The sequence below is a fragment of the Bemisia tabaci genome, chromosome 1 (genome assembly GCF_918797505.1).
Source record: "Bemisia tabaci chromosome 1, PGI_BMITA_v3".
NCBI classification, from domain to species: Eukaryota; Metazoa; Arthropoda; class Insecta; order Hemiptera; family Aleyrodidae; genus Bemisia; species Bemisia tabaci.
This window is the reverse complement of record NC_092793.1, coordinates 92,100,966-92,113,562: the sequence shown is the minus strand read 5'-3', so window position 1 is coordinate 92,113,562 and position 12,597 is coordinate 92,100,966. Positions and strand designations below refer to the sequence as shown.

General features: G+C 38.1%; 1 protein-coding gene across 3 annotated transcripts in view; it reads left to right on the top strand.

Moving 5' to 3' along the window:
* LOC109043210 (tonsoku-like protein) overlaps positions 1 to 12,597 on the top strand; it is a 123,653-nt gene that overhangs the window by 95,433 nt on the left and 15,623 nt on the right. For all 3 annotated transcript variants that reach the window (XR_011900887.1, XM_072306501.1, XM_072306503.1), the window contains one exon: positions 5,310 to 5,485. Coding sequence is in view for 2 of the 3 variants with exons in the window: in XM_072306501.1 (XP_072162602.1) it covers positions 5,310 to 5,485 (176 nt within the window). In the remaining variant the exon portion in view is untranslated. The remainder of the gene's footprint in view (positions 1 to 5,309; positions 5,486 to 12,597) is intronic.

Sequence of the window (12,597 nt, the reverse complement as noted above, 5' to 3'; positions counted from 1 at the left end):
AAATTTCAAAAAATGTTCATGAAGGTGTGAGGCAAACACTTGTAAATTTTGAAAGTATTCGGAGCACTCGATAGGTCTGAGTGCAATGCAAAACTTTAAACTCTTTTTTTTTTTCGAAATAATAAAAACTGTACCCTGCCTTCCAAGCCTCTCATATATTCCGGGTGTTCCAGAGCACCCTTCCACTATCTTTTTCTCGGAGACGGCCGAGAATGGAACTTCGTGACGAAAACTTATAGGGATAAATCCAGCCCAACGAATTCAATGTAAATATCCTCAGCCCCCAAACCCCATTTTTTTTTGGGGGGGGGGGGTCGTAGGGATAAAGGAATATTATGAGGGACTTTAAGAAATAACTACAGCACTTTTGGTGTATCGACTGTTTAATTAATGCACCGGAGGTTATGGAAAACTTAACTGACATGAAACGTATTAATTTTTGTTCTCTTGTTGTTGTTACAACATTGTCATATTTGAATTGTTTTAAGGGGGGTGCCCTAGGGTGTATCTTATTTTTGAGTTTTGCGAAAATCAAGTTGGTCAACCCCTAAAAAGTTTCTATGTAGTCTCTAAATGAACCCCCTAAAAGGAAAAAATTTTAAAAGAATGTTAACCCGTGCCTCAAAGGGCCTAAACCCAAAACTCAAAAATTTTGGCAAGCGACACATCCATTCTCAAGAAAAATGGAAAGTTACGGTCCTCTTAGGGCAGAAATTTCGTCCGTTTTGCCGTATCTTGAAGCGTAAGGTCACAAACGGCCCAATGACGACGTGAGGCTATGGGCTGGCGGGGCGCGCCGCGGCCGGCTCGCCGCTGAGCGTGCGCGCGCGGCAGGGTTGCGCATCGCCGCTTTACACCGGCGTAGAGGAACGAACGGTGGGGTGGGAGGGGGATATCCGGTGGAAAAGCATCCACATTTTCTATCCATAATGAAAATGCATTATACTTTTTCAATATAGATGAGGAAATATGAGCCATACAAGGAAATGATGAAATAAGTGATAAATACATATATAGTTTGTACGGTTAGGAGTGTAAGTGGGGAAAATTTGCCGTAACTACAGAACAGCCCTGAAAATCTCCGGGAAATAAAAGCTGCTATTGATGAGAGGTTTAATTAAGGACTAATTAAAAAGATAGGTGCGATGTTGTCGAATCGTAATTCCTTTCCGCGATCAAAAGCGATTAGTGTAAATTTAATTGGAAAAGTTTAAGAAAAATTTGATGAAAGAAAATTGCCCCAAATTCGGGAAGTGCTTAAAGTGTTTTTCTATTATGTGAAGTTTTCGCACATTAATGTCAATGGCGGTGCGTCGAAAACCTCTGATCTTGTAATTCCAATATGGAATGAAAAATTTAGAATCCCTGTGATACATAGTGTCCATGTTTTTAAAAATGTTTACATTTTTATGAGGAGTGTGGAGGCGCGTATCAATAAATGCTAGCCGTCGATCGCTGGTTCAAGAGAATTTGGAGACTGATTTTACGGCAAAAATCGACGTGTTATTCGACATTGCTTTATGCAATACTCTAGATATCATGGAAAATGAAGAGGATAAAGCATTTTTAATTCTTCAGCAAAAACCTGAATGAGAATGCATAATATCCACAGTGAAGGATACTATCCTTGCAGCAGAGGTGAAGAGAGCAGACAAGAAGAAAGCTCGCGCCCAGGAGAGAGTTTCTCGACAGGAAAAATTCACGCTCGCTAGTCCCGCCAAACGGAAGAAAATAAGTTTTTTCATTTCATATGAAATCACTGAAGGTTTGATACATCAATAAGACTTTGTTTACCCTCCTTTTCATTGGTGTATTTGACGCGGCATCAATTAGAAAGTTTTATTCAATCGGTTCAATCTGGCTTCGCCAACTTACAGCTGATGTTGATTGCCTGGCCTCACCCACGGGGCTAAATGACACATTAGCCTCATTTACTCAAATCTTCCCCAGTAGCCGAGTGGTCAAGGGCATTGCCCACGGTTCTAAAGAGTGGGGTTCAAACCCCAAATTAAATCATATTTTTTCGAGAAACTAATATTACATTTTTGATTATAGCAAGTAACTGTGGCGGGGGGAGGGGGGGATCAGTATCAGAAAATGTAAGTGGGTAAGCCATATTGAACCTCTCGAATTAAACTTTCTAATTGATGTCACGTTAAATGCACTAATGAAAAGGAGGGTAAACATAGACACTGTGTATCACAGGGATTCTACATTTTTCATTCCATATTGGAATTACTGCCATTGACATTCATCTGTGAACACTTCACATGATAGAAAAACACTTTAAGCACTTCCCGAATTTGGGGCAATTTTCTTTCATCAAATTTTTCTTAAACTTTTCCAATTAAATTTACACTAATCGCTTTTGATCGCGGAAAGGAATTACGATTCGACAACATCGCACCTATCTTTTTAATAAGTCCTTAATTAAACCTCTCATGCAAACCTCTCATCAATAGCAGCTTTTATTTCCCGAAGATTTTCAGGGCTGTTCTGTAGTTACGGCAAATTTTCCCCACTTACACTCCTAACCGTACAAACTATATATGTATTTGTCACTCTTTTCATCATTTCCTTGTATGGCTCATATTTCCTCATCTATATTGAAAAAGTATAATGCATTTTCATTATGGATAGAAAATGTGGATGCTTTTCCACCGGATATCCCCCTCCCACCCCACCGTTCGTTCCTCTACGCCGGTGTAAAGCGGCGATGCGCAACCCTGCCGCGCGCGCACGCTCAGCGGCGAGCCGGCCGCGGCGCGCCCCGCCAGCCCATAGCCTCACGTCGTCATTGGGCCGTTTGTGACCTTACGCTTCAAGATACGGCAAAACGGACGAAATTTCTGCCCTAAGAGGACCGTAACTTTCCATTTTTCTTGAGAATGGATGTGTCGCTTGCCAAAATTTTTGAGTTTTGGGTTTAGGCCCTTTGAGGCACGGGTTAACATTCTTTTAAAATTTTTTCCTTTTAGGGGGTTCATTTAGAGACTACATAGAAACTTTTTAGGGGTTGACCAACTTGATTTTCGCAAAACTCAAAAATAAGATACACCCTAGGGCACCCCCCTTAAAACAATTCAAATATGACAATGTTGTAACAACAACAAGAGAACAAAAATTAATACGTTTCATGTCAGTTAAGTTTTTGACGACAATTTTGGGGCTTTGGAGGGCCAAAAGTCGACAATTTCAACTGGCAAGGGTACATTTTGACTTTACATTTGGATTCTACGCGATAAGTTACGTAGAATTGATATGGCATGTGGCCTATTAGCTCTAAAATAATTTAGAACCCCATTTCCACAGGTAATGTAGCATCGCGTCCATGATACTGGACTCCATGCTCAGCTATATAATGTTCGGTTGCTCATGACGTCCAAGATCTTGGACTCCATGCTCACTTTAATTAGGGATAATTTTTTCGAAAAATCGAAGTGAGCATAGCGTCTAAAATTGTGGGACGCAGGTATTCTCTGACAATACACGAGCATGGAGTCCAAAAATTTAATACGACAATTTTTGTGAAACATAGATGAAAAAATGTGTTCTTGAAAAAAATTGTACATTGCTTAGGGAAGGTTAGGTTAGGGTAGGTTAGGTTAAGTTAGTTCAAGTTAGATTAGATAAGCGAAGTATACGATTTTCTATCATGATGAACTTTAAAACTAAGGGACCTACTTGCTTTTGGACTCCATGCTCAAGCAAAGAAGTGAGAAGTTTAGTGATGAGCATCGAGTCCAAGATCTTGGACGAGATGAGCAGGCAAGTATATCAAGGGTTAGCATGGAGTCCAATATCTTGGACGCGATGCTACATAATCTTTCCACACAAGAATTCCTGTATCATTTGAGGAAAAAAGGGGCAAAAAAATTGGAGCAAATAGGCCGTACGCTATGCCAATTCTACGTAACTTTTTGCGTAGAATTCTAATCTGAAGTCAAAACATACCCTTGCCATTTGAAATTTTCGACTTTTGGCCCTCCAAAGCCCCAAAATTGTCGGGAGGTCGAGGCCTCCATAATTTTGGATCAACAGAGGTCATGTGGCACATCAATAAAAAGGTATTGAGCTCTTCTCTCAGGGGAATTTTAGATTATGAAAATCGGATAATTGTAACGCCTGCCTGCAGTGTGTAATTGAAGTTTTCCCAAAAATGCCCCATAACTCCAAAAAATGTAGGGTTTGAACAAAAAGTTCTTATTTTTAGCCATAGAATTTAAATCCGAAGTCAAAACATACCCTTCCTATCTTAAATATGCGAGAAATTGCAGGCACCCTCCTTAACACCCCCCCCCCTCCTCCCCATGTGGTTTTGAGGGGCTGAATATATTTTAATCGAAGTCTTTGGTGTTGTGTTACCTCTACAAGTTATCGTCTGGAAGTTCAATTTTCGGCCGTTTCCGAGAAAAAGAAAGTGGACGGGTGCTATGGAAGACCAGAGATATATTTATATATCTGATGTGTAGGATCGGCTGTGAATATGTAAGACGTGTTACTTGAGCTGTAGCCAATTATTTACAAAATAAGAAATGATAAAATCAGGTCAGGTTTGACCTTAATTATTAATCGTTAATTTTTAACTAATTAGCTACAGCTCAAGTAACATGTCATTTATATACACATATACATATTTTTTTAACGTATAATAACTGAACACCATTTCAATAGTTATCATCCATTTTATTTAAATTTAAATTTGCAAAACTTGCACACTGCTTAGCCGATGTTTCAGAGTCAGATTTGTTTCATCATCAGGGCAGTGTTATTCATAACTGAATGAAATTATTGAAGTTATTCACAACTGAGTTATGAATAACTTAAAAAATTAATTAATTAATTAATTAATATATGGATTACTCTGTTATGAATAACTCTGCTTTGATGATAAGGCAAATCTGGCTCTGAAATGTCGGCCATGTAGTGTACTAGTTTCGTAAATTTAAATTTAAATTAAGTGGTTGATGACTCATGAAATGGTGTTCATTTATTATATTTAACAACCGTGAACTTCTGAATTTTTATTTACTATATCTGTACCTATTTTTATATGTTTAGTGCTTTATATTTTTATCTACATCAAAGATTTGCGTGCTACGTAAGCTCTTTTATATTTTATTCACTCACTTGTAGTCCTTTTTATCATTAATACGTCCAGATGAAAATCGAGAAACTGAAATTGAACTTTCATTAGCAAAATGTACCTACCCTTCTGAAGAGCTAGGTTGTTTATAATTGGAGGACGTTGTCAACTTTTGCAATGCTCTTTTGGCTAGTCTGTGTACCAACTTTTTGTTTGCAAACAGTGAAGAAGGCAGAGCTCCAATTATAACGTTGAAAACTCAAGATACCATTCCTCTATCCATTGACGATCCGATTACTTTCCTCTCTGAAAATTCTGAATTGCTGGGAGAGGTTAGCTCATGGGTCCAAGTTCCTTTGCTTGAACAGTACCATGAAATTTGCTCACTTAAAGGCCTTGGTAAGTACTGATGGACAATTTTTTTTAAAAATTTAGCATTGTTCTGTTTAACTCAAGAAGCACTGCAAGGCAGGGAAAATAATTCTGTAGGCTCATGCAGAGGGGCTAATCAGCGCATCCAAAGTGTAATTCAGAATTTTAGCCTCACTGGCTGAAGGATGATTATACAAACATTCAGGCAGTATAAAATCTGGTGATATCAGTCAAGGCCAGATGGACATCGTTTCGCACTTTTACTTCTGAATCATCCATAAAAATTACAGGGGAGAATCTGCTCTGGGAAAGTGATGGCACTTACGTCGTCACAATAATCCAGTCGTAATGAACCAGAGGTATTAATTGCTGATTACAAAATTTAGTCCAATTTATATCAACTTCAAGTTGAAAACCAGATTTTCGAGGAAAAGTTTTCCAAAGTGTTCGACAAGAACTACCGCATACTTGGAAGTTAAAATTCTGTACCCTGTTCACTGCCATTTGGACTGCATTTTGCGACGAGGAACTACTATTTCAGGCCCATTTTAGAGACAACATATGTGTCACGTGTCTTCCAATACAGATAGGTTCTTCTATGGATTAGTCAGGAATACTAGTTTCCAATTGTAAAATGAAGTCAATTTTACATGCTTGGTACCTACTGCGCAGGTCAGAGGAAATACATTGTAGTAAAAATAACAAAAACCAATGGCTAAGCAGTGCCTGAAGAGTTACGAATTGGTAGCTCTTGAACATTTTCCTATAATTTTGACGGGCACCATGTCTATGGAATTATTTTCAGTCAGCTGCAATGCATAGGTCCTTCCAATTTTAATTATCAGTTACTTCTCAACTTTCTAGTCTTTTTCCTCTATTCTTCTGAATTACGGTAGTCTCTCTGGAACAACACTTGTATATATCGTCAGTGTAAGTCCGCAATCACATATCTCGTTTGCGGTGTCTGCAAATCTTCGCTGAAAAACATTCAATGTCATCCGCATCCTGTGCTATCACCACCTGGTCGTTAGCAAAACATAGGGTAAACAACGTGTCTGCATCATTCAGGAAACGCGCAAACCAGAGCACCTCTTTTTCCATTTTTTTAAACGTGTTCTGTAAAAATCTTAAATATATTAAACTTTTGAAATAACACAACTCGATTTAGAGTTGACAAACTTTTATTGAGAGAAAAAGTAATCTTATAAAGGCGAACATGACTTACATTAACTTAGCAATGGCGACGACTCAACAACGACAAGAGCACATTCTAGAAAGAAAAGTAGTTCGGTAAAGCACCGCTAGGTAGCGCCATAGGATTGTGTTGGGATTGACTGAGAAACTTTAACACACCCCCCCAATCGCAACACACAAAATAGACTTATTAACTACAAAACAAAATTTGGTAATAATCGACAAAATACATATGGACCAAAATTTAATTGACGCGCTTGCCAAAAGGAAAATTTACTTAACATGACTATCAAAATTTAATTAATGCGCTTGTCAAAATAATAATTTACTTACATTTAGAAATCGTCCAAAAGGAACTGAATTAAGTGATGCACATTCCAAGAGCGTTTCGAAAATATTCAAATTTGACTCTAGGTAAAGCCTTGGTCATCATATCTGCAATTTGTTCTGAAGTACTGATATGAGTGATTTGAATTAAGTTGTTAGCAACAAGATCTTTAATAAAATGATGGCGAACATCTATATGTTTGGAGCGATTTGTCTCCAAAGTACTAGCCATAGTGATGGCTGGCTCATTATCTTCACGAACTTTAATCTTATCAGTCTTTAAATCAACAGTATTAAGTAATTGTTTTAGAAATAAACATTCAACAAGACAAAGGGACATGGCTACATATTCGGCTTCTGCTGTGGACAGAGCAACAACTGACTGTTTTTTAGTTTTCCATGTAATTAGACAATTATTAATTTTAATGAAAAAACCTGTGACACTTTTACGATCAGTCTTATCCGGGGCGTAACTGGCATCAACATAAGTTGTTAAAATATAAGGAACTGTTTGGCCAGTTTTAGTAAATTTCAAACATAGATCTCTGGTTTTCAAAAGATACCTTAAAACATTTTTTAACTCTTTCCAATGCTGGTCAGTAAAATTACTTTGGAATTGGCTAAAGAAGGACACTGCGTAACACAAATCAGGTCTAGAACCTGTCATTAAATACATTAAGCTGCCAATGAGCTCTCGATAAGGAATATTAGAATTATGCGAATTCTCTACATTATCAAAAGATATGCCTTCAGAAATTGGAATGTGACGAGGATTACAATTCTCCATTTTGAATCTCTTCAAAATTTTGTCAATTAGACGTTTCTGAGAAAGGAAAATACAATCATTAGAGCGAACAATTTCCAAACCGAGAAAATGGATTTCTGTTTCATCGGACAAATCTTTAATCTCAAATTCCTGTTTTAACAAATTTTTGACTTTCAAAATTTCAGAACGATTATTGGAAACTAGAAGAATGTCGTCAACCCAAATAAGCAAATACATATTATCTTTAAAGTACAAACAAGGGTCTTTCTTACTTCTTTTAAAACCTATTTTTAGCAAGTACAAATTGAGACGCTCATTCCATTGTTTTGATGCACATCTTAGTCCATAGAGGGACTTTTCAAGTTCACAAACAAGATTTTTATCTTTACAATGAAGACCGTCTGGGATTTTCATGAAAACAGGCTTGGATAATTTTCCATTAAGGAACGCAGACTTAATGTCTAACTGGTGAATTTCATAATTGTTTTCAACGGCTATAGCTAATAAAACCCTAACTGTTACCATTCTCGCAACTGGAGCATAATTGTTTTCGTCTTCAGTAGACGTTTGCTGAAAACCCCTAGCAACTAAACGAGCTTTCTTAACTTCTTCACCATTAATAACTTTTCTAGCAAAAACCCATCTAGAGTCTATGACTTCCTGATTATTGTAAGGAACAAGCTTCCACGTACCATTTTTATCATGAGCTGCTAGTTCAGTTTTGATTGCGGTGGTCCAGTCTTCATCTGAGCTAATTGCTTCTTGGTAAGAATGGGGCACTTCGGAGGGTAGACAACCTGCAGTTAACGCTGCTATAAGATTCAACTCGTAGTCTTCCAGTTTCTTTGGTAGCTTTAGAACACGACTGGGTCTTTGGAGGTTAGGTGCATTGTTTATGTTTTCTTCAATGTTTACGTTTTCAGCGATGTTGGGTGGTTCACCGTTTTCATCGATTACATTTTGCGGAGGATCATCAACGTTGATTGCTGCTGCACGGACTTCTGAATTGGTTGATGCACGGATTTCTGTACTTTCATCTTCATCAATATTAATGTAAATTGGGCTTTCACATGCACTGTCTGTCAAAACATAGTTATCTGGCACTAAAATAAAGTCTCTAACAAGACTCACCTCGTTTCTGGATTCATAATAGATTCGATAACCTTTGGTTGTTTCACCATAACCGAGAAATAGACCTTTCTGACTTTTTACATCTAATTTACGGCGCTTTTGTTTTGGAACATGAGTCCAGACTTCGGAACCAAAAGGTGCAATGAGTTTGTTGACGTCAAAAGGTTTGTCGTACCAGACTTCATACGGAGTTTTCCCAGGGAGTGAGCTGGTTCCCGTTCGGTTAATCACAAAAACCGCTGTATTAGCTGCTTCAGCCCAAAATTTCTTTCCGAGTTTCTTATCAGCCATCATAGTTCTTGCTGCTTCTACTATCGTCCTCATCTCTCGCTCTACTTTACCATTTTGTTCTGGCATGTAAGCGACTGTTGACTGATATACAACTCCATTTTCTTCAAGAAATTTCTGCATGCGGTTATTGTCAAACTCTCCACCATTATCTGCCCTAACTACTTTCACTGTCTTGTTGAACTGAGTCTGACAGAGCTTAAAAAATTTAATAAAATGATCGAATACCTCATCCTTGTGCTTCAAGAAGTAGACGTAACGAAAATGAGAGTAATCATCCTTCAATACAAGCATATATCTTGATCCCGCTATTGAATGGGTTTCCATGGGACCACACAAATCGGCATGAATAAGTTCACAAATTGCATGAGTTTGGGTCTTACTTGAATAAAACGGCTGACGATGGTGCTTTCCTTCGATACAGGCTTCACAGAAATTTGTTTCTTGACTGTCTTTCCAACTAATTCCATTTAACCGCAAAATTTTCTTCACGTGTTCAAAATTTTGATGACTTAATTTCTTATGCCACCAGACTAACGTGCGTTGAGAACTTGTAGTAGCAGATAGACAACTGATCTCTACTTTACTGTAATTTATCCGAAAATTCATTTTGAAGAGTGTATCTTGACGAGTCGCAATCGCACAAACTTTTTGGGTTTTCTCTTCAATAAACCTTGCTTCATGGGCGTTTGAAATAAGGCTGAATCCTTTATCTAGTGATTTACCCTGTGAAAGTAGGTTCACTTTTAAATGTGGGATGTGGAGTACGTTGTTGATATCCATATCAACGTATCTTGTACCGTTGAAAGACTGCACTGAAACGGTACCTATTCCAATGGCTAAAATTTCAGAGCCATCACCTATCTTGATTCTTCTTTCTTCGGTAAGAGGAGTATAAGAGCTAAAATACTCACGATTTTTACACATATGTTCGGTCGCTCCACTGTCCAAGTAAAAGTTAGAGTCGGATTCCCATTCAGCCGCACATAAAAACGCTAGACTGCTTCCACCATTATCATTATCGTTGCCGGAATTTTCTGTTTTAGCACCATTTTCTTTACTTTTGCGAAATCTACAATGTTTCCACAGATGTCCATAACGATGACAGAAATTACATTGGATACCTCCTCGCTGAGGTTTCTGATCACCCGCGTCACCATTCGAACGACTGTCATTCATAGGATTTCCACTCTTTCCCGTATGGTTATCATTCCGACCGCCACGAGCTTGATTAAAACGACCACGACCACGATTATTATACGATTGTCGAGTATGACACTGATCCTTTTTGTGACCACGATTACCGCATCGAAAGCATGTCAAGTTTGAAAAACTTTGTGCTACCAACGCCACAGCTTCTTCACCAGATTTCTGACGTTCTTCTTCCACAAGTAAACGCGAAGTGAGGTTATCTATTGTTTGCTCTGCTACAGGTACTGACTCCCAGGCCGAGACAAAATGTTTGAATCGATCGGGAAGCGACATCAATACTTTCGTTATCACCATTTTATCAGGAATGGCTTCTTTCCGCTGTTTTAATTCAGTGGAAAGGTTTTGAATCTTTGTTACGAATTCCATTACACTTCCGTCGAACTTAGCATTAAAAAATTGCTGCTGTAGTAGATGAACACTTACATTCGATTGGCGCTCATAAATGTTGACCAACTTGGCCCACATTTCACTCGCAGAATTGCACGATAAGATATGAGACAAAGGACCTTTCTCCATTCTAGTGACTAAAATTTCTTGGGCTCGAGCATCTTTCAACTTAAACATTTTAGCATCTTTCAATGCTTGAGTGACAGCTTCTCTAGAGGCTGCTATATCTTCCGCCGTTCCAGTTAGTACCTCTTCCGGCACTACCGGCATTTTACTTTCTCCCGTCGTAATTTCAAATAGATCTTTCGCAGTTAACACAACCCGAGTCTGGAATTTCCAGAGGTTCCAGTTCGTCTCGTCCAGCTTAAGGAACGACTGTACTAAAACTTTTGGCTGGCTTTCACTTTCCATGATCACGTTCTTTTATCACTTCTCGAACACGCGACACGGCTTCTTACAAAGAACAACTGAGACGAACGGCTTCGTAAAAACTACGCGATTTCCGTTTTCATTACGCGAGATTTTCGCAACTGAGGCCCATGACCTATTAAACTTTCGAAATAACACAACTCGATTTAGAGTTGACAAACTTTTATTGAGAGAAAAAGTAATCTTATAAAGGCGAACATGACTTATATTAACTTAGCAATGGCGACGACTCAACAACGACAAGAGCACATTCTAGAAAAAAAAGTAGTTCGGTAAAGCACCGCTAGGTAGCGCCATAGGATTGTGTTGGGATTGACTGAGAAACTTTAACAAATAAAGTTGGTGACAGACAAAATCCTTGTTTCAATTCTCTAGAGCATAAAAACCATCTGACAACCTTCCTTAACATTTGACTTTGGTACGACTTTAGGTTTCACGACTCTGTCCTTATCATACCAGAAATTTCTCGTTGCAATGAAGGAATGGTTCCGTTTTATAACTTCCTTTGCAAATTATACAGGGTGGGCCAGAAGTTCCAGGACGGTCGGCTAACTTTTTAACGGTTCGAGATAGAAAAATGAAACTTTGGGAATGTTCCTATCTCAAAGGGGACCATCTTATGGGGGAGTCAAAATTTTGGTCCCCCCTAAGGCAGGGGGCGGAGGGGCCCCCAACTTTTTTTTTTTCAGATGGCAACCCCTATCTTGTGATACCTCATTCGAAAGACCATAAAAAACTAAGAATTTTGGCGCAAACCGCAGATCAATATCTTAATTTTTGACCGAGTTATGATAGGATCAAAGGTCGAATTTGACCTATTTTCAAAAAATCACAACTCCGGTTCAAATTATCGTAAAGAAAAAAATAAAACGAGAAAATTTACTAAATTGTGTTTGCTTTTTTGTAAAAATTGCAGAAATCACTTCGAACTAATTTTAAGGTGGGGTTCGGACCCCCAAATACGTCAATTCAAAGGTCATTCAATTTTCCAGTGAAATAAACCAATTTCCCCTAGATTTGCCTCCACATTATCTCAGTAAGGTCAAAATCAGTTCAACATTACGTTGGGCAAGTCCCCAAATTTCAGGAAAAGTTAAAAAAACGCAATTTAAGGTAATTAAATTTGACCGTTTAAATTGGGTTTTTTTTAACTTTTCCTGAAATTTGGGGACTTGCCCAACGTAATGTTGAACTGATTTTGACCTTACTGAGATAATGTGGAGGCAAATCTAGGGGAAATTGGTTTATTTCACTGGAAAATTGAATGACCTTTGAATTGACGTATTTGGGGGTCCGAACCCCACCTTAAAATTAGTTCGAAGTGATTTCTGCAATTTTTACAAAAAAGCAAACACAATTTAGTAAATTTTCTCGTTTTATTTTTTTCTTTACGATAATTTGAACC